Here is a 19085-nt window from a genome sequence, read left to right on the forward strand (position 1 = left end):
TGCTCTGAAGGAAAGTGTAATTAGGAACAAAAGGACAAGGAATCAAAGATTAAGAATTGAAGATTTCATGAAATTGTTGGATAAATAGGTAGTTTATCTGTTATGTGGCGTGGATTTTGTAAAAACTACACGAGAAGCTGTTTAATAATATTAATGATATTTAGATGCAAAAACGGTATAAAAATCAAATTCTCATTTAAAGGATAATTTTCATCATTTTTATGAGGCAATATATAATAGTTATTATTTAAATTTATTAAAATGACGATAGAAATTAAAAATTAATACGACATTTAGTATAATTACTTTTGTTTTAAACAAAACATTTAATCGATTAATTGTAGAACATGAGTTAATTAGTCACATGTATATACTCCTGGTTGTGTCTTAATCATTTGTAATATTTCTATCAATTTCTTTGTTTAAGGATTTTTAAATTTTATTAAATTAAAATATTCATATGAACACAACTGATAACAACTTACAATGTCTCTTTAATTGTGTTCATATATCGAAATTGAAAAAAATGATTTATTCTATAAGATTAATTAGTGCAAATTATTTAAGAATTTTCAAATGTAACAACTACATCACATTAAAAAGTAATAGTTAACAAACACGAAGTACAAGATTACGAGAACATTACTTTATTATTTTATTACAAAATATATTCATATTAAATGCAACAACAAAAATATATCGAATTAGAAGAAGTAACATTTAAATATATCGATGAAATGGAAGACATTATTTACATATTATTAGAAAATAATAAAGCTTCTTCTTTACAGGAAAGTCATGATAACTTCCCTACTTGACAATGTTGATAATCTTTATAAATTCAACAAGAGCAGTTTCTGAATTAAACAATGAGCACAGTCTTTATTGCATTGTTGGCATGGCTGTTGAGGATGCAATATCAGTGGCATCTCCAGATCGCCACAATTGCGTTATCGTTTTCGTTTGTGTATGGAAGTTTATACCCTAGAAATACGTTAAAAATTAAAAATATATAATTTAATATTCATTTAGACATATTTCGAAGATACATACAATAAGAAATTTCGTTTCAAAAGTAAAAGTAGAAATTCGATGCAAAAATCAAATTATTTATTACCTACGTATGTTAATTAATTATAAAATTTAATTTTCTGGACAAAATTTGTAGAATAAAATATATTGCATAATATTAGATTATACAACATTGGAAATATTTATTTTGAAAGATTAAATACGTAAAAGAATTAATCTCGCTATATTACTCCATATTTTTAATCTCTGTGTAACATATAAGTGTAAACATATAAGTCTTACTTTTAACATACATTTACAGAAACATAAGCATAAAGCATTCGTACAGTAAGTATTAAATGAAATTCATAACTATATACTTACATATTTTCCATAAAAATGATTATCACCCAAGAAGGATCCTTTATTGCCGGTGAAACTAAACATTGGCAATGGCACTGGAATAGGAACATTTATACCAACTTGTCCAGCTTCAATCCTGTTTACAAACGTTCTCGCTGTTGCACCGTTCGTCGTAAAAACAGCAGTCCCGTTTCCATAGGTGTTTTTATTAATAATATCAATAGCTTCATCCAGAGTATTGGTGAAAATGCATAAAAGCACTGGCCCAAAGATTTCCTCGGTATAGCATTGCATCGTTGGCTAAAAAGATAAAATTCATATTTTACCATTCTTATATATTAAAAAGAGGAATGTGAATAAAAATTATATTTATCGTACTCGTTCTACCAAGTGCTATCAGCTGTCATTTGAATCATGATTCATTCTACGTCTATTCATTCAAAGTTCTTTCGTCCTAATCGGAAATCCCTATATTAACCCATTTGTATCATTAAGCGGAATAATCCGCACACAATTACTTCTAGTTGTCTATATGTTACTCGGCTCTATCGGTCAGAGCAGATTAATTTCAATCAAAAGCTTGCAAGACTTTCTGTTGTGCATTCCCGATTTACAAAGTAAGCTTCGCATTTAGGGTGAAGATGCAAATGGGTTAAACTTACACAATATTCATTTAAATATTATATTAATTCAAATACTATATTTATTTAACCAGTTAACTACGTTCGACCAATATGCACGTCATCTTGAAGCTTGAAATGGTACTAATTCTTTCAACGATAAATTCTATATTTTTTCAGATAAACATGTAAATCTGCTCTGTTTTGTTTGATTTCTCATTAACACTAAACGTCCGTGACCGGTCAAACGACCGGTTTTAAAATTTGGTTTAAAATTCTGCGTGTTTCCTCGTTCATTTAACTTCATACAAATTTCTGTATTGTCCGATTGATCAGTTTTTCAATTTTTGTCTTTGCTCCTGTTTCTGGTTCCAATAAGAAAAATTTATCGGCAAACTTATTTACTTTTATTTTATAATCAGTTATTTAAATAGTTACCGGTAGAAATAGGTATATATAAAGTGTTGGTACGTTTAGTGTTAAAATATACCCTAGGAGCATTCGTCCTGCGTTTGGCGAGTAGATTTTTCAAATTAAATTCCACAGTTAACAAGTTAAATATTTATTTAAGTGTTAAACGATATGAACCTTCACATCTGCCAGCACGGTAGGACCAACGAAATTTCCTTTTTCGAATCCCTTGACGACAAGTCCTCTGCCATCGAGAGCCAATGTTGCGTGTTCTTTCACCCCCGACTCGACTAGACGATGTATTCTTTCCTTCGACTGAGGCGATATAACTGGTCCAAGGTCGGTGCCAGGTACATGTCCAGCGTTAACCTTCAACCTTTTCGCGGCCTCTACCAAATCTGGCACCCAGTCCTTCGATTTACCGACGAATATGGCAACCGAGAGCGCCATGCATCTCTGGCCAGCTGCTCCGAATGCGGCTCCCACAATTTGCGAAATCGTTTTATTCTTGTTCGCGTCTGGCAGAACGACACAATGGTTCTTCGCTCCCATATTGCACTGCACGCGTTTACCGTGAGCACTGCTCTGTTTGTATATATATTTTCCCTGGAAAAGTAATAATTGGCGTGTTTTAGAATTAAATGTTAAATAAATATACTTTATTCTATATTTTTCTCTTATTTTGTTTTCAAAGGAACTCAGTTCGTGCCTTTTCGACAAATCACTCGACAGCATTTTGTATAGTAATTTTGTTCAAGTTATAGAAAACAGCTATAAGTGAATTTCATATTTAGATCATCCAAAATATAACTAAAACTCTGTTTGTATATACATATATTTTCCCCAGAAAAGTAATAATTGGTGTAGTCTAGAATTAGATTAATGCTCTGTTTTCATCAGTAGGAAATTAGAAAAGGTTATTGTTAAAAGGTAAAGGTTATTGAAAAATAGATGCACAGCTTAACTAATTGAAAATGTTGTAACGATGACAATGTATTTTGCATTAGTTGTAAATTTTATAGAAGGAACAAATCACTAATTAACGCATTGATAAGGTAGTAATTTAAAGTTATATCTGTGTTTTACATAACACGTTACTAAGATTAATTAAAAGTTCAGTAATTTACGAAAATTAATTCTTTTCGGACAATGATCTACTGTCAAAAACCTTTTTCATGGAAAGCTGAAGTATTGATCGAATCTTCAAATGACAAAAAAGATGAGACTAATACGTCAATCACTCATTGGTTAACAATAGAATACACGAAGAAATCGAAAATAATCCATTGCTGCAGTTTTTAAGGAGGATTACATATTAATCATATTAAACGCTAGATAGATCTAGTGTCAAGTGATTAAATTATTTCCTTAAAATGTTCAATTTCAAACAAAAATATCGCACAGCGGTAACTTTTGACAAAAAGCTGGCCTGAATTCATAATTTTATGAAATTTCCATAAAAATTAGTATGCTTATATTTTTGGAGTTGCTATCTCTGAATATGTAATCAAAAATACAAAATTTAAAATGGCGGATTTAACTTGACTGATATGAACATAATTTTTAAGTAAATTTTTTTTTAAATTGATTGTTATTCAACTTTGATAAAATTTATACAATTAAAACATCGAATTTAATAGGATGATGTTAATTTGAAAACGTTTTTGAAATGATTTTTTACTTTTAAAGAAATTATTGAACTAACCGCTCTAAACTGAAGCTTTATCAAGTTACAATTACAAAAATACTGTTCAGTAAGACTGTATCAATGATCTAGATAAATTTCCTTATTTTATATTCAATTTTTTCAAATACATTAACCTTACTAATGCCAGAGATATCGTTAATATAATTTAATTGGACAGACTGTATACACCTCTCATTAGTATTTTTAAATTTAAATGTCTCAAAATGACGCAAATTTGTGCAAATTTTGTTAACGAGATATCATACTAGACATCTTACTTGATATGAGGAAATTTGTCTCAGCATGACACTCGGTGACACTCATTATTGTTTTCCTTCCAGTTTGTTAAAACTTGACTTAGATTTATGGTACATTGAGAAAGGAATTACAAGTGAAAATTCAAAAATTCTGTTCTCTAATATCGTGTCAATCTCGCGGTGAAGATATTAAACAGAATTCAACAAGCATAAATATCGCTGAATTTTTCTAAATTCAAATTAAATATTATTCTTGTCATCGATTATTATACTGTAAAGTATAAACTTGAATATGAACTAAAGTATGAACTTTTCTCTGTTTTCAAATTGATGACAAAGTAGTTGTACCGATCACGAAGAAATAAATCGTAGGGCAAAGGGTTAACAGAAATTTTCCCTGGCACATTAAACGGGTTCTAATTTTCGAAACACCAAGAGGTTTCAAACTTCGTCAACTTTCTATATCTCAGTAACCAGTCAATATATTTAACAATTTTACGCGATATTAAATGCACTGAATTGTATGCAATAAATCAGCTGCATACTTTGAAAATTGAATTGTGGCTAGTTTTTCGTCAGTAGACATCACTGTGCGACGTCCGTTCACACTGTAAATAAATTGAATAAGAATAGATCCAATCGTTCGGATCCAAGTACCGTTTCCGCATTGAAACCATGTTCCCCGATGCTGTGAGCACGAATCAATTTTTATCGGCGCAACGTACCGCTTGATCGGAACCAACGAAAGAAACCGCCTTGATGTCCGGATGCTCGCAGATAAAATCAACAGCGGCGTGTTGGCCGTGTATAACATTCAACAGACCTGGCGGGGCACCAGCCTTGGTGAACAGATCGGCCAGAATCATCGAGGCGCCCGGCACACGCTCCGACGGCTTCAAAATGGTGGCGTTTCCGCATGCGACCGAGACCGGAAACGACCAAAGGGGAATCATCGCAGGGAAATTAAACGGACAGATGGAAGCAGTTATGCCGAGAGGAACTCTGTAGGAAACTATGTCCATATCTGTGGCAATATTTGGCATACTCTCGCCCATTTGAAGGGTAGGAATCGCGGTGCAAGCGTCAACCACCTCTGCAACGCAAACCATTTACGCATACATCAGAATGGAACAGTTTGAAACTTTGAATGCGATGAAATTTGAAGAATATCAAGAATCGTTCATATTTCTTTTATATTAGAAGAAGTTTTTTTAATACGTTGAACGCCGCACGATTACATAGAGCAAAATAGAGAAAATGAAGAAAATATAATATTAAATCGTTAAATTGAATTGCATTATTATTGCATGCTGATCTAGCTGAATCTTATCGCATTAGGTAGCATTATTTATAATATAGAAATGTTTTTAAATAATCGTCGTCTCATTGACTGAATAGTAATTCGATTTGGGTGGGGGTCACCGGTGACCCCCATGGCGTTTAACGTGTTAACCAGTTAACTGTAGAATTTAGTTGGAAAAGTCTCTCATTGTGCGCGTAATAAAATTAAATGATAATGTACTTGTCAAACCCAGAGCAAATGAATTTTCCAGAGAATAACCAGTAAGGATTCAAATTACAAAGGGAAAACTTCAAATGCAACTGCATCACTTGTTTATACAACATAATTAAACTATCCTGGAATTCCCCTATTCATGATTCAAACAACTCATATTAAATAGTGCAGGGTACGCCATTTTAATTTATAAATAAAACTGTGTCTTGAAGTATATGTTGTTTAAAAAATGTTTTAAGTAGAATACTTTTCCTTTTGAGTGAGCAGTAACGTGCTATACTTAGTTTATAGTATAGCAGTTACTAGACCCCAAATACTTAAGTAAATTTATATTTTCATAGATATATATTAAAATTGAATAGAGCTTTGACAGACAAATTAAAATTGAAAACAAATGAAATTCTATTTCCCAGTTTTATTAGGTTAATTTTGTTTTTTAATTTTTCTTTTTCTTTCTTATACCAATCTTACAACATGGATCTTCTTTTACAAACACCAACCAATTTTTGAAACTCATTTCAAGGTTCGAATTTAATGTTTTTATAAAATTACTTACGTAGTCCTCGAAGAACATCTCCTTCGGCATCGGCCATTGTCTTTCCATTTTCCTTGACTAGATTTTCTGCGATCTCTTTCTAGAAGAAACATATTTTAGACACATGAGAATGTAACAATTTGAAACTTTAAATCAATTAAAGTATAAATATCGAAAAGCGACTATACTTTGTCACATTAGCACTGGTAAGTTTAGTTAAAATGTTCACTTATTCGTAATTCAGATAATTCAAATTTCACGAAACTTATCTGCTTATATCGATATCAATATATAACACACTGCTGCATATCAAAATTAAAAGATTAAACAATATCAGACTAAGTTGACTAGTTTACACAAAATTATAACACTCGTTAAGGAAAGTTATCTTTTTGACCAATTGTTGGCGGAAACAAGATAGAAATCACATTGTGTATATAAATAAACAAACCTGGATTACTCAAAATAGTTTTCAAGCATCATTAAAATTTGTAATAATTAATTTGAAAAATATATCATACGGTACAACTTTTATCGAACTTGATGCAATATGTTTGCATAAGATATACTGCTTTTATTAAGGATCATACCGAATGTTCTCGAATAAGTGCTTGATATTTCAGCATCAGAGTTTGTCTTGTAAGCACACTGGTGTTTTTCCATTTTTCATAGGCACTCTTTGCACTTTGGACAGCCATTTCCATTTCCTCTTTCGTGCTTTTCGGAGTGCGACATAGCAGTTCGTTTGTTGCTGGATCGTGAACATCGGTAAATTCCGTTGCTTTTGAATCTGAAACAAATTAATATCGCTCACTTGTTTTCACGGTATTTTTCGAAATAAAATTTTGAAGTTGTTCAAAGAATTATAATGATGTTAATGAAAGCATAGTTTGCACATAAATTATTAGTGACAATTTCGTTCGTATACTTATTTCTCTAAAAGATTTATATTCTTTCAACCCTTTCATTCCCTAGTAAAATATTTTTATAAAAATTCTAGTAATGATACTACTAATAATAATAATAATCCGAAGGTGATTATTACGTCGATTTTATACTGATAGCTTCGCGACTAATCCACTGATTTGCATTTTACTAATATTAAAATATGTAGTTTCAAGACGATGCCACCGCGAACTAAAGGGTTAAATAGTAAGATAAATCTGTTGTTACATAACATAACAATAATTTTCGAATTATAACGCACTCTAAAAATCTATTTTATTACTTAAATATTATAAGTACATCATCTCGTTAATTAATTATCTTTGATAACCTTTTGAAAAATTTTTCTGTTAAACTACTTATACTTCTATTTAAATAGAACATTTCACCTATTCTAAGAAACAATTATTTAACACTATAATACCAGATAAAACTAAAGAATTCATTAAAGATAGTAGTAATTTTTGTTTGCATATTTAATATCGTTTAATTACAATACATTGTAGTCGATACTTGTTCATATATATTTACCGATATTTTGCACAAAAAAGTGGTACTGATTCCGCACAGAGTATAAAAATATGCTTTGCAGATAGTATCCATTTAACAAATCATGGAATTTTTATTTGTCCGATAAAACATCTATAAAGATTATATGAAAAACTGCATTGCGGTGTATATACATTTATTAATTGAATAAATCCATTTCATTTCAGTTGTTATTAGAATTATAGTGCTACAAATTTGTTAATATTGTTTTAATTTACAACTTATAAATAACATTTTCCTTGCTTGTTTCATTTCCAATTTAATACTTGCATAGTTGATACAGTTTTATCGTATCTTTGTTCTCACTGTTATTAATACATCTTCTGTAAATTTAATTCAATTAAAATTTTTTTATATTCTTATTATTTTAACTTATGTTCACATTAATATATTAATACCTTTTTATTAAGCCAATGTTGGTAAAAAATCATAAGACCATTACATCAATGATATAAAATCGTTGAAAATTAGTCAAAAAGTTTTAATTTACTAAAAACAGTTCATTATGACTAAAAATGGGGAAATTAAAGATTTTGACGAAATTCCAATTAATATATTCATAAAATCAATTATAGGCAATACTCGAAATTGTATTCTTGAAGTTAATTGAACAGATAAACTTCGTGAACATTTTTATAAAACAATTTAGAAAATATCAATTGCTTCGTATACAATTAGCTTAATTCACTTCGCTCGTAAATGTTTCTCATTAAATTGATTCTTGGCATTAAATTCACTTGGAAATATGGCTCCTTTTCAATTCAATTTCAATAGGTACTCTTTAACGGTACTTGTGCCGCACTGGCTTGGATTAAAACACCTTCAGAAGTAGTCTTTCAATACTGATAATGGAATGCGTCATGTGAAAAATAGTCTGTACACCACTTTGCAAAATGAATATTTATTTCACAGAAATTGCATGCGTTTATCATAGTAATATTTATACTTTATATCATTTTTAAAAAATCTGTTAAAACATCTACAATACGAGCTATAAATACCTTAATTTCATTTAAATATTACTTGTTTATATACAGAATAATATATTACTATTTATTAAATAAATCACTGTTATTTCAATAAAAAATTGTACAAATATGGAACAGTATCGTTTGACAAGATCTTTATTATTTTTAACTCTAATTGTAACAGATACAATCATATGGAATTGTCTTTTTCACAAATAATACATTGCAACGCAATTACAATTAACTATAGGAAAATTGATTGATTTTTCGATTTACTTAAATTGATTAATTTTCTTCCTTCTTGCTATTAATTATTTGATCTTTATATTGTATTTCTAGTTTCTCCGCTAAAATATAAATTTAAATAACAACATACACATATAAACTAGGAATTTATAAACAACTCAGGTCTAAATTCTGAAATCAACGTTATTAATAAAATTTTAATAAAATAATATAATTACCTACGAATTGGCCATTAATGTACAGCTTAACCGATGGTACGCTACAGCTGTAACTCCTTATGACAATGCGCGCCTAAAATATCATCGAATCCAAATTAAATACACCGAATCGCGTTACTGAAGCCGATGGAATAAATCTTACATTAATTCTACAGAAATATTCTATCTATATTCATACCTACGCACAATCATGAAATTCTGCCAATGATTGAAGCAATGATGAACAATTTAAGACGAGCTTATATTTTTAGTTGCACCTTACTTTATAATACATTTAAATCTACGTCACCCATTTAAAGTACAATTTACAATTACAATTATTTAAAACTCTAATACATATGATTTAAAAGTGTAAGCACTGGTATATACTTAAATATGCCATCAACTAATTTTAATATAGGACATCTTCTCTCAACTTGCAAATACGTTTCCCAATATTCCCATCGTCCACGCATCATCACTTTTCACGTTGAATACACGTAAAATGAAAATATCCGATTCACGAACTTGTAAAATAAGTATAAGTACAAAGATATTGCAATTCCGATAAATATCAGATAAAAGTTCGAACATACAACGCATCGTACGAAAATACTTTAAGTATCTTCGTTTTACATTTCACATATAAATAAGTAGGACTTGTTCTATTTAAAACTGGTTCATCTATAGGAGATACGATAGAACAACATTTTTTCCCATTTATCTTGTATACAGCAGGGATATTTTAAACCCATACAAACTCGAGCATTGTTGTGTAGTTAAAAGTGTAACATATTCACTCGAATGCTCCGAGTTTTCAATTAATGATACTTTTGTTGGATAAAGGATAACCCATTCAAAGCAATTGTTTGTTGGGGGCATGGTAAATGACGCTTTGACACGATATTCTGATTGGCGAATCGATTCAGCTCGGGGATTGTGTTACGTAAAGTATGCAAGTTCTATTACTCGATTATTGGTAATGGCATTCCCCTTTGCGAGTGTTACTGCTCCCGTCAACTTCATTTCAGAATCAATTGGAGCGAAGATGCGTATCCGTAGAAAACAACGTGTATGTTCATACGTATTGCGTGAATTTAACTCATTCTCGCCGGCATGTACCACCGGTGGTAGACAGTTAATTTATAACACTTAAATAAATCAACTTTAATAAGTTTATTATTTATCAAATTATTTATTTACATTCACCCGTAATTAGCAACTAAAGTTAAGAAACTAGAGACGTAACAAAAGAATACACTTCAACGTTATTTTTGTAAATATTATTGTTATTGTGGTCTATGATTAAATTTATATAAACATGTCCCAACGTGAATGTGTTAAACATTGACAATTAGAGATTTGGAATACGGAATAGGCTTTTATTAATGAATCACGCTTTAAGTTTAATCAAATATCTATTTTCTTCATTACACGTGAATCGAAGCGAAACACTGTTTTGCTGTTTTCAACTGAAGTCAGAAAACTAGAGACGTAACAAAGGAATGCCCTTGAACATTATTTGTTCAAACATTGTTATTATTATGCTCTATAATTAACCAGTTAATTATTAGGATCTCCTTGAAAAGTTTGTCTATAAATATTCTGGTATGAATATTTACGTGTTCATATGTACAAATACTTTTCCAAACATTTTCATTCGAGTAGTGTATACCTATGAAATTGGTCGTTTCGAAAATGAATATTCCCTTAACACTAGAACTACCATACCAGTCAAAATGACTAGTTTAGAATACTATAATAAATGTCTGAAGGAAACGGAAAGAATCTATAGTTACAATTTTTATAGGGACTACATATTTTCACAAAATTTTCATCGTGAAACAGATTCTTCATCTTTGAAATTAACAGCTACAGTAAATGAAACTTTATACTTAATATTTAATAATTTTATTACTACACGTAACAATTGCACACAAGTTTTATATACGTTTGTTCGCATATTTTGATCTAAAAGTAGCTAATTTTTGTGAAGGTGGTAGTGATAAATTGTGATATATATAATGTTCCACTCTGACCTACGCGTAACGAATAATATTGATTTTTCAAAAATTGAGGTGGAAACTTTATCCTTAATCTCACTTATCGTTGTGCAATTTGCAGTTGAAATAGAAAAGTACACTGAAACCTCGATATCCGTTATCCAAGCTTGCTTACCTAGCGAATTATTTCGTTATCAGTACAATATACTTCATACCATTCGTGTATGTAGTTTATGCAATATTTACTTTCTTCTACGTCTCAAATTCTTCGAAGACAACTTTCAAACAATTACTTATACTAAGAAATTTATGTAATTTAGTACCTAAAAAATATTGGACCTTTCAAATCTGATATGATGCTTCAATGTTTGTGTTCTAAAATATTATTATATGAAATTTGGAATAGCAAGAATCGTTATGTTTCGCGAAAGTTCTATTATTCGAAGATACTTATTTACCAATTAAGTTCCAATAATCGAGGTTCTATTGTTTATTGTTCAAGCTTCCGGGGAATTCTCTGGTCAACACACTATTAAAGAAATGCTGTGACAGAGAATTCAATGAATATAAAAGCTCATTTAAACGTTAATTAATCAGATGCAAATTATTATGAATCGAATCTGAATTTTTCTGTACTTAATAGCAAAGGTTAGGCTCGATGAGTATTGTTTCGCAGATAAGTACATACAGTTGCATTGTAGTTTAAAAATACATGTGTATGATATTATAGTTTTAAAAATAAACGATAAGATGATGAAAGAATTATTATGACTTTGATTAAATTTATCAATCAGTTCTTAGATTAAGTAAGTTATTTGAAATATTTTTAAACGAAAAATATCGATTTGTTTACGCAAGTAAATATTAATTTACTTTTGAATTACTATAATCTAAGATTGTGTATCGTTGAAATGTTTTTAGATCAAATTTATACGTTTGATAATATTAAACTAATTTTATTAACATTCTACGTAATCCTACTAATGCCTCTCCCTTATTGTACCTATCTTCTCTCTATACAGTCTGTTCGGTAACAAGAGTTAAAATATTTATAGGACTGAATGTCAATAAAAATGTGAAGCAAAAATTAAAAAGAAAAAAGACTGAATTATTGATTACTTTTTTGAATTGAATAATATACTATGGAAATCCAATGAATTATGACCATCCACTAATAGCGATATAATTGAGGAAGGTCAGTACCAAACACAAGCATTGTCGTATTTCACGAAAGATAAAGACGGAGATATAAGTCATGTATCGTAACTATTAAATTTTAAACACTAATAAATTATAAACGATCTCAAACTTGTGATTGGCAGAATAATACATTCAAGTAAAATTGTACCAACTAAAGAGGCAATTGTAATTGTAAATTTTCTTTTTACGATGTTTTAATGATTATTTGAGGGATGTTGATGTTTTTTCAAATGTAATCATAGATTCCCAATTTTGTGACATTCTAGCTGACGTTAAGGTGTGTTTGATGACTTCGTATCTTTTGAATAATAAAGTTAGATACTATTCCTGGTATGGCCATGAAACAACTTTTAATTTAGAAATCTAGATTTGATCAAGGAACTCTCGAACTATCTGTTGCTATGCCAACGTAAAACAACTATTGCGGTTCTCAAACCTCAAAATATATGTGGATTTGCATACTGGTTAATGGTGTAATTAAACTACAACTGTTTATTCTAATATATTCTATTTTAAAGATGACATTATTATCATTAATCAATTGCTAATAATTAATATAATCATCAGTAGGAGTAGGTTGAAGAATATAGTGACGAAATAGAAGTAAAATTTATTTTGTTTAAAGATTTTCCTTTATTTAAAATAAATAAATAATATAATATTTTAAAACTCAATAAAATAATTAAACAGTTAAGTCAGTTAGATGATTAACCAATATATTCTATATTAAACAAATATTGATACGTGCAACAAGTTGCTCATATTTTTAAATTTATAGACACATTTCAATAACTGTTAAAATGAATTCAAGTTAATTTATCACAGTCGATTGTGCAATAATCACTGTGATAGTACTTCAACGAATAATATCTGCACTAAAAAAGTTGCGTAACGGAACTACGTTACAGTCAATAAAATATTTCACAATACATTCGAGTCGGAGGCAGGAACTTTCTATTGCATGTTTATTAAAAATATGTTATAATAACTTTAAAAAATTATAAGTTACCTCAATAATAATAATTTCACTTCAAATAGTAATAAAAATAAAAAATAATTAACTATATAAAATATACTATATAAAATATGTGGTTAAATATAGAAAGTCCGTTTTATTTATTATTTGGATGTTTATTGTAATATTTTTTATAATTGTTCACAGTAATAAACAGAAGTATATACGTTTTAAAAACTGAAAATTTTCAATAATTCATACATTTATGAATTAATTTCAAGCCTGCAGCTTAACACAAATTAATAATTATGTTATTATTTATTATACAAATACGTTATTTATATCATATTAATAGCAATCTCGCTAATTACTTTACAATTATATACCTTTTCATTAGATTGTCATTGCCGAAAACAACCCCCAGTCAAAGAACATATTAATTAAATTTCATCGGTATAAAACCATACGATCCATTAAAAAAAGTGTATCCTAAACAAATAATATTCATGTGTAAGTAAAGAAATGAATAAATTTTCCCTACAATTTTAATTATGAACCAATCCACGAAAATTTGAATTAAGGGATGATCTTCAAAAAAAGAAAATGGTGGCCCGAATAGCGTTGATCCAGCATTCATACATTTCAAACTAATCCGTGACACGAAAGCGTATAATAGAACTGAACGACGGCAATTTGATACTATAAACTCGGATTGTCCATGTATTCTTAACATTATATGTATAGTCAGCGAATCACCGGTACATATCTGAAGACACGGATCACAGATAAGAGGAACAAAACGAGCACGATATCTGTAGCAGCGGCGTGCATCGATTTTTCACGACCAATCGGAAAGCCTACATTCGCACGCGTACACACGCACACGGAAGCGAAAGTTTTCAACGTGCAACCAATACAGATTCAACGCGTTGGTTATTAGCGAATTCTAAGCAGAAAACGATCAAGCCCGAACGGAAATGTTCATGGTGTGCCTGTAACGTACCTCACACTTGGCGATTTTCGCGAGGAGCGCCATGATTCAGAACACGTTCGTGGCTGTCAGTGGTAGAACTGGTCGATTCACTGAAAAAATGGCCTTGCCTAGAGTCAAGCGTGGCAGCCAATGCTTTCAACGCGGATAATCACAGCTGTTTACAACGTGCCGAAGCGCCGATGTTTTCAGAATCGTTCTCCAGAGAATTCTCGGCTCGACGATGTCCGAGGGATCCACGAAAATGGCCGAACAATATGTTTGCTCTGTTATCGATTCAAGGAACTGTTTCGCTGGGAATTTGATAAGCGTTGATCTTAAATTACGAGTTTGATTTTTATTTTGGCGAGAGACGACGAAATTGTATATGGTTTCTTGGTGTTGAATATCAGATAGGAGAGAAACATTTTGATTGTTATTGAATATTGATAACAGATTTGAAGGTGGTTCCTTAATTAACCGTTGCAAATTTCGTAACCGACAATTGTATCGATAAGGTGGGTATTATTGAAAGGGTGATACCAACAGTTGGGCGGTCGACGATGTGTGCTTTGATTTTGGAAGATGTCGCCACGTGATAAAAATATACTATGAAATTATTGAAATTATTTTTTTAAGATTTTTTAATTTTTCAATATTGTAGAATTCTTTTCATTTCCCTAACTGTTATGTGTTTTGCATGGACGAGTGTACGAAAATAATTGAGCGTTGGAAGATTGGTATTCAAAAGAGACAAGAACATAATTGTTTTGAGAATATCATGCTTAGTATGTAGCTATTGAATGCAATTGTCAAATGTAGAAATATTGTAAAAATTAATTTATGTATCAGTGTTGTAAAATATTTATTTGTCGGATAGGTATTACATTTTACAAAAGAAAACTTGTTTAATTAGTTAAACTTCTTTACAATATAGAAGAGAATTGCATTTGTAAGATAACAAAATTTCATAATAATATTCTATTATAGTTCATTATTTCACATGTATGTGTAACAACTGAAACCTTAGTTTGTCTTGTATATTCGGTCAAATTTAGGAATTAAAGATCAAAACTTCAAGGTGTATGCAGTCGTATATTAAAAATGTTATATATCGTTTATAAAATGTATGAGACATTTCCAAAACATTCATGCAATTAATTAGTACATAATTATAACTTCTTAAGACTTCTTTAATTTAAGAAAATCGTTTTTAATTCCAATGAACGAATTGCAAATGAATAAGTATGACACGTTTCCATATTTTATATTGAAAACACTTATTCATTAAGAAGTTGATATGGTTTATAAAAAACATGGTATAATTTTCATAAAATTGAAAATATGAAAAATATTCAGTAATATTTCATTTCCTATGACCCGTTCTAAACATTCAATCTCATTTCAGTAGCAGAATCGCATTTTTTTTCATTGAATTCTTCTGGTGTCAGAAAATACATTTATGAATGCTTAATAACATTTAAAATAGCTATTGTGAATATTCATTCATTTATATGTACAACACTGACAAACTGTATGAGACCAAGTTTCATAATTAATAAAGGTTGAAATTATTATTCGTCGAAGATTTAATAATACCGATACATTCCAATTCTACAAAAATATTTTACATATCTCCTGACTCTATTAGTTTTATAATATCGTTCTAAAATAATCTTTCCTTTTTAAATAATTTCGCATCTTTCACGTTTCGCATTTCATTTTAGTTTTACATTTTCTGTGGGTGGTGAATTTGCTGTAATGACATAAGGTACCAATTTTGGGAAAAGTATAAGAAAGAAAAGAATGTTTGTGTTGATTGCCGACGCAATGACATGAATAATAATTAATCAGGAGATTACACGGAAGTTAATTAGCAAATAATCGTTAGATCTCAGCAACATGTCTTGGCACAGCATTAAAGCATCGTCCGTTTTATACGTGCAGCCTTTAATCGTCTTCGAAAGCCGTCTACCGATACACCAATACAATTATGCATGGGGCAACAAAAGTAAAACGGTATAAAGGAGATTAAACGTGTACTCCTTTTCTTATTAAAAATACGTGTTATCGTAGTATTAGAAAATGATAGTTGGAATCGTACCAAAAATTAAAAATTAACAACCGAGACATATAAATGTTTCCTTTATCAGACTTATCTGTTCTCTTGAATGTAATCGCGAAGTTGCTGTTCATTACAATTAGTACGTGTATTCTGGGGTAATTTAAATACATAAGATACTGAGAGAATAAAATTGGATTTTTATAAAAATTATATTTATCTTAAAGGCTTGGAATACGATAACAAAAGGTAATAATTAAAGTACTTTGATGAGTATGAACATTAACTTCTTTGCCTTTATTACTAGAATTATTTGGGAAAAAATATTTTATCTTGTGCGATGATCAATTAAACGATTATGAAATAATTTATTATATAAAAAACCGAAAGTTAATTTTAATGTATATATTTAAATAATTTTTTCATACAATTTTTAAATTTGAAATAGGCATGCGCATTTTTTAAATAAAAATATTGACACATAATCAAATTTTTTAACTATAATAAAGAAAAATCCTTTCTGTATATAATTAAATAGATGTTTTTAATGTGTTTTTACTTCGAAACAAAGTTTGAATTTAATTAAGGTCAGGAGTAAGATGGCTGCAACAGAAGTGAAACGTCGAACGTGGCCAGCTTCGTCCAGCTGTGACTGTTCGAATAAAAGTGAAAAGGAAATGAAATATACTTCTTATAAGTAAGGTTCGTCGTATTAAGCTAGCCTGACATAATGGTGACACATGTGTTTTCGACACCAATCGTTGAGAGCATAATAAACTGAACTCTATTATGTGTATCCTTCTAACATTCAACACAGGATAAAATCCTTATTAATAATGGAAAAATATTACAGTTAATATAAAAAGTATTCAAATGACCAAGTAAAAAAATTATTTATTGAACGATGCTATTCATTCATTAGAATTCAAAAATAGTTGCAGCTTCCTTCAAATAAACGAAGCAAATAAAATTTATCTCTTACATTTACAGTGTCGTCATTATTATTAGCAAACTTGGGAAACAAATTAATTACATTCCAAATATCCGTTGAAAACTATAAGAACAAGGAAAAATTAGTATTTAGAAATAATTAATTTTTTTATGAATTTAACGAAAAGTGATACAAAGCATATTACATGGTATATATCTTATAAATAAATAAATATCAATTTTAAATACATTTTACTTATCTTACATAGCAAAACAGTAATGGTAAGACATTTTGACAAATCTAATTCAGCAGATGTTTATTTATTATACAAATTAAAGTAAGAGTAATACAGATATAAATCAGAAAAAATTAACTACACTTAGTTCGAGTAACCGAAAGTATAAATTTTCAAAATTAATACAAGTTCGATTTATTTTCGAGAAATAGTAACTAAAATTGGAAATCGACTTTGTATGGCTTACCTGTTTTCACCTAAATTTCTATTTCATCGAACGAAATCAGTACGTGGTAATACCGTAACGTTTACATGCACAAGGAGAGTTTCTTGAGCGTTGTGTACAGATTATGTTATCGTCTTGGCAGGGATATCGTAACGTATTTTGTAACTTGCTGCTCGACGTGTTGAATATTAAGCTCATTCTACAACGTGAACAAAGAAACCAACCTATGTTCCTAATACTTAAATACTACCAATAACGTCCACAAAATTGTCTGTATTAACAATTTAAAATTAACAGACACTTATACATTTTTATAAATTAATATATTTAAACTAGAATTACACTACAGTTCTTAAATTACTATGTATATACCTATTTATTTAGTAAATATAAGAGAAGAATGATTTAATGTTAGAAAAATAACAATATAAAGTAATCAGTAGTTTATTAATGCTTTGCATAAGTCTTGAAAGAGTTTTATTTTGTATTTAATTAATTTATCTTTAATAAAAGGTAGAAGAATGCAATCAAATGACTGAAGAGTACATATTAATTGCCTTATTTAAGCCTTTTATCAATATGATCAATGTATTTCGAGAAAATAATTATTAGATCGTCAGAGATAATTATAATATACCTTTTTCTTAAGAGAATGTAACTCGATTCAAATTATAAGAAAGAAGATTAAAAAGACGGAAGTCGGAAAGTCCTTGGAAAAGTAAAAGTACGATTTTCAATATGACGGTATTATTACTGGAAACTAGACTTATGTCGTTAAGCTTAATTGAAAAAGAAAATTGAGCTCGTGCATTTTATTAATAAACACATACGTGCTCGGAATAATAACCTATAAAATTAATTCCCCTATAAGACAGGTAAACGTGTTAATACGTTACGGACGGATGACGAAATATCTCATGTTTCGTATATATTTTTAACGCGTAAAAATTTCAAAATATTCTTTGACGTTAATTATTTAACGTGACAATGATTTTTACTGAGGACAAAAATGAATAAATACAAATAAATACTAGGTATAGTTGGCAACGAAATGTTTAGTCTAGAATTTTTTAACACTTTATCCACTGAAAGCTTATTAATATAATTTTCAATATTTATTCCTCATTACAGAATAATTTAATACTGTACATTTCCTTTATACAGTAATAACTCTAATTCAATAATATTTCAAAATTCC

The 19085-nt window shown here is 29.4% G+C and overlaps 1 protein-coding gene across 2 annotated transcripts; it reads right to left on the minus strand.

The window, feature by feature from the left end:
• Positions 1–624: 624 nt before the first annotated feature.
• On the minus strand, positions 625–14663 carry LOC116428570 (putative methylmalonate-semialdehyde/malonate-semialdehyde dehydrogenase [acylating], mitochondrial). Of its 2 annotated transcripts, XM_031980358.2 has the most exons (8): positions 14467–14656; positions 9327–9399; positions 6991–7190; positions 6422–6500; positions 5075–5442; positions 2583–3011; positions 1396–1674; positions 625–984 (listed from the first exon to the last, which is right to left on the minus strand). In XM_031980358.2, the coding sequence occupies exons 1-8, from the start codon at positions 14497–14499 to the stop codon at positions 883–885; spliced, it is 1563 nt and encodes a 520-aa protein (XP_031836218.2). In that variant the 5' UTR covers positions 14500–14656; the 3' UTR covers positions 625–882. The 2 variants fall into 2 exon arrangements, with proteins under 2 accessions (XP_031836218.2, XP_031836219.2); XM_031980359.2 differs by lacking the exon at positions 9327–9399 and having other exon boundaries at positions 14467–14663.
• Between the last annotated feature and the right edge of the window lie 4422 nt (positions 14664–19085).

The sequence above is a fragment of the Nomia melanderi genome, chromosome 1 (assembly GCF_051020985.1).
Source record: "Nomia melanderi isolate GNS246 chromosome 1, iyNomMela1, whole genome shotgun sequence".
Taxonomy (NCBI): domain Eukaryota; kingdom Metazoa; phylum Arthropoda; class Insecta; order Hymenoptera; family Halictidae; genus Nomia; species Nomia melanderi.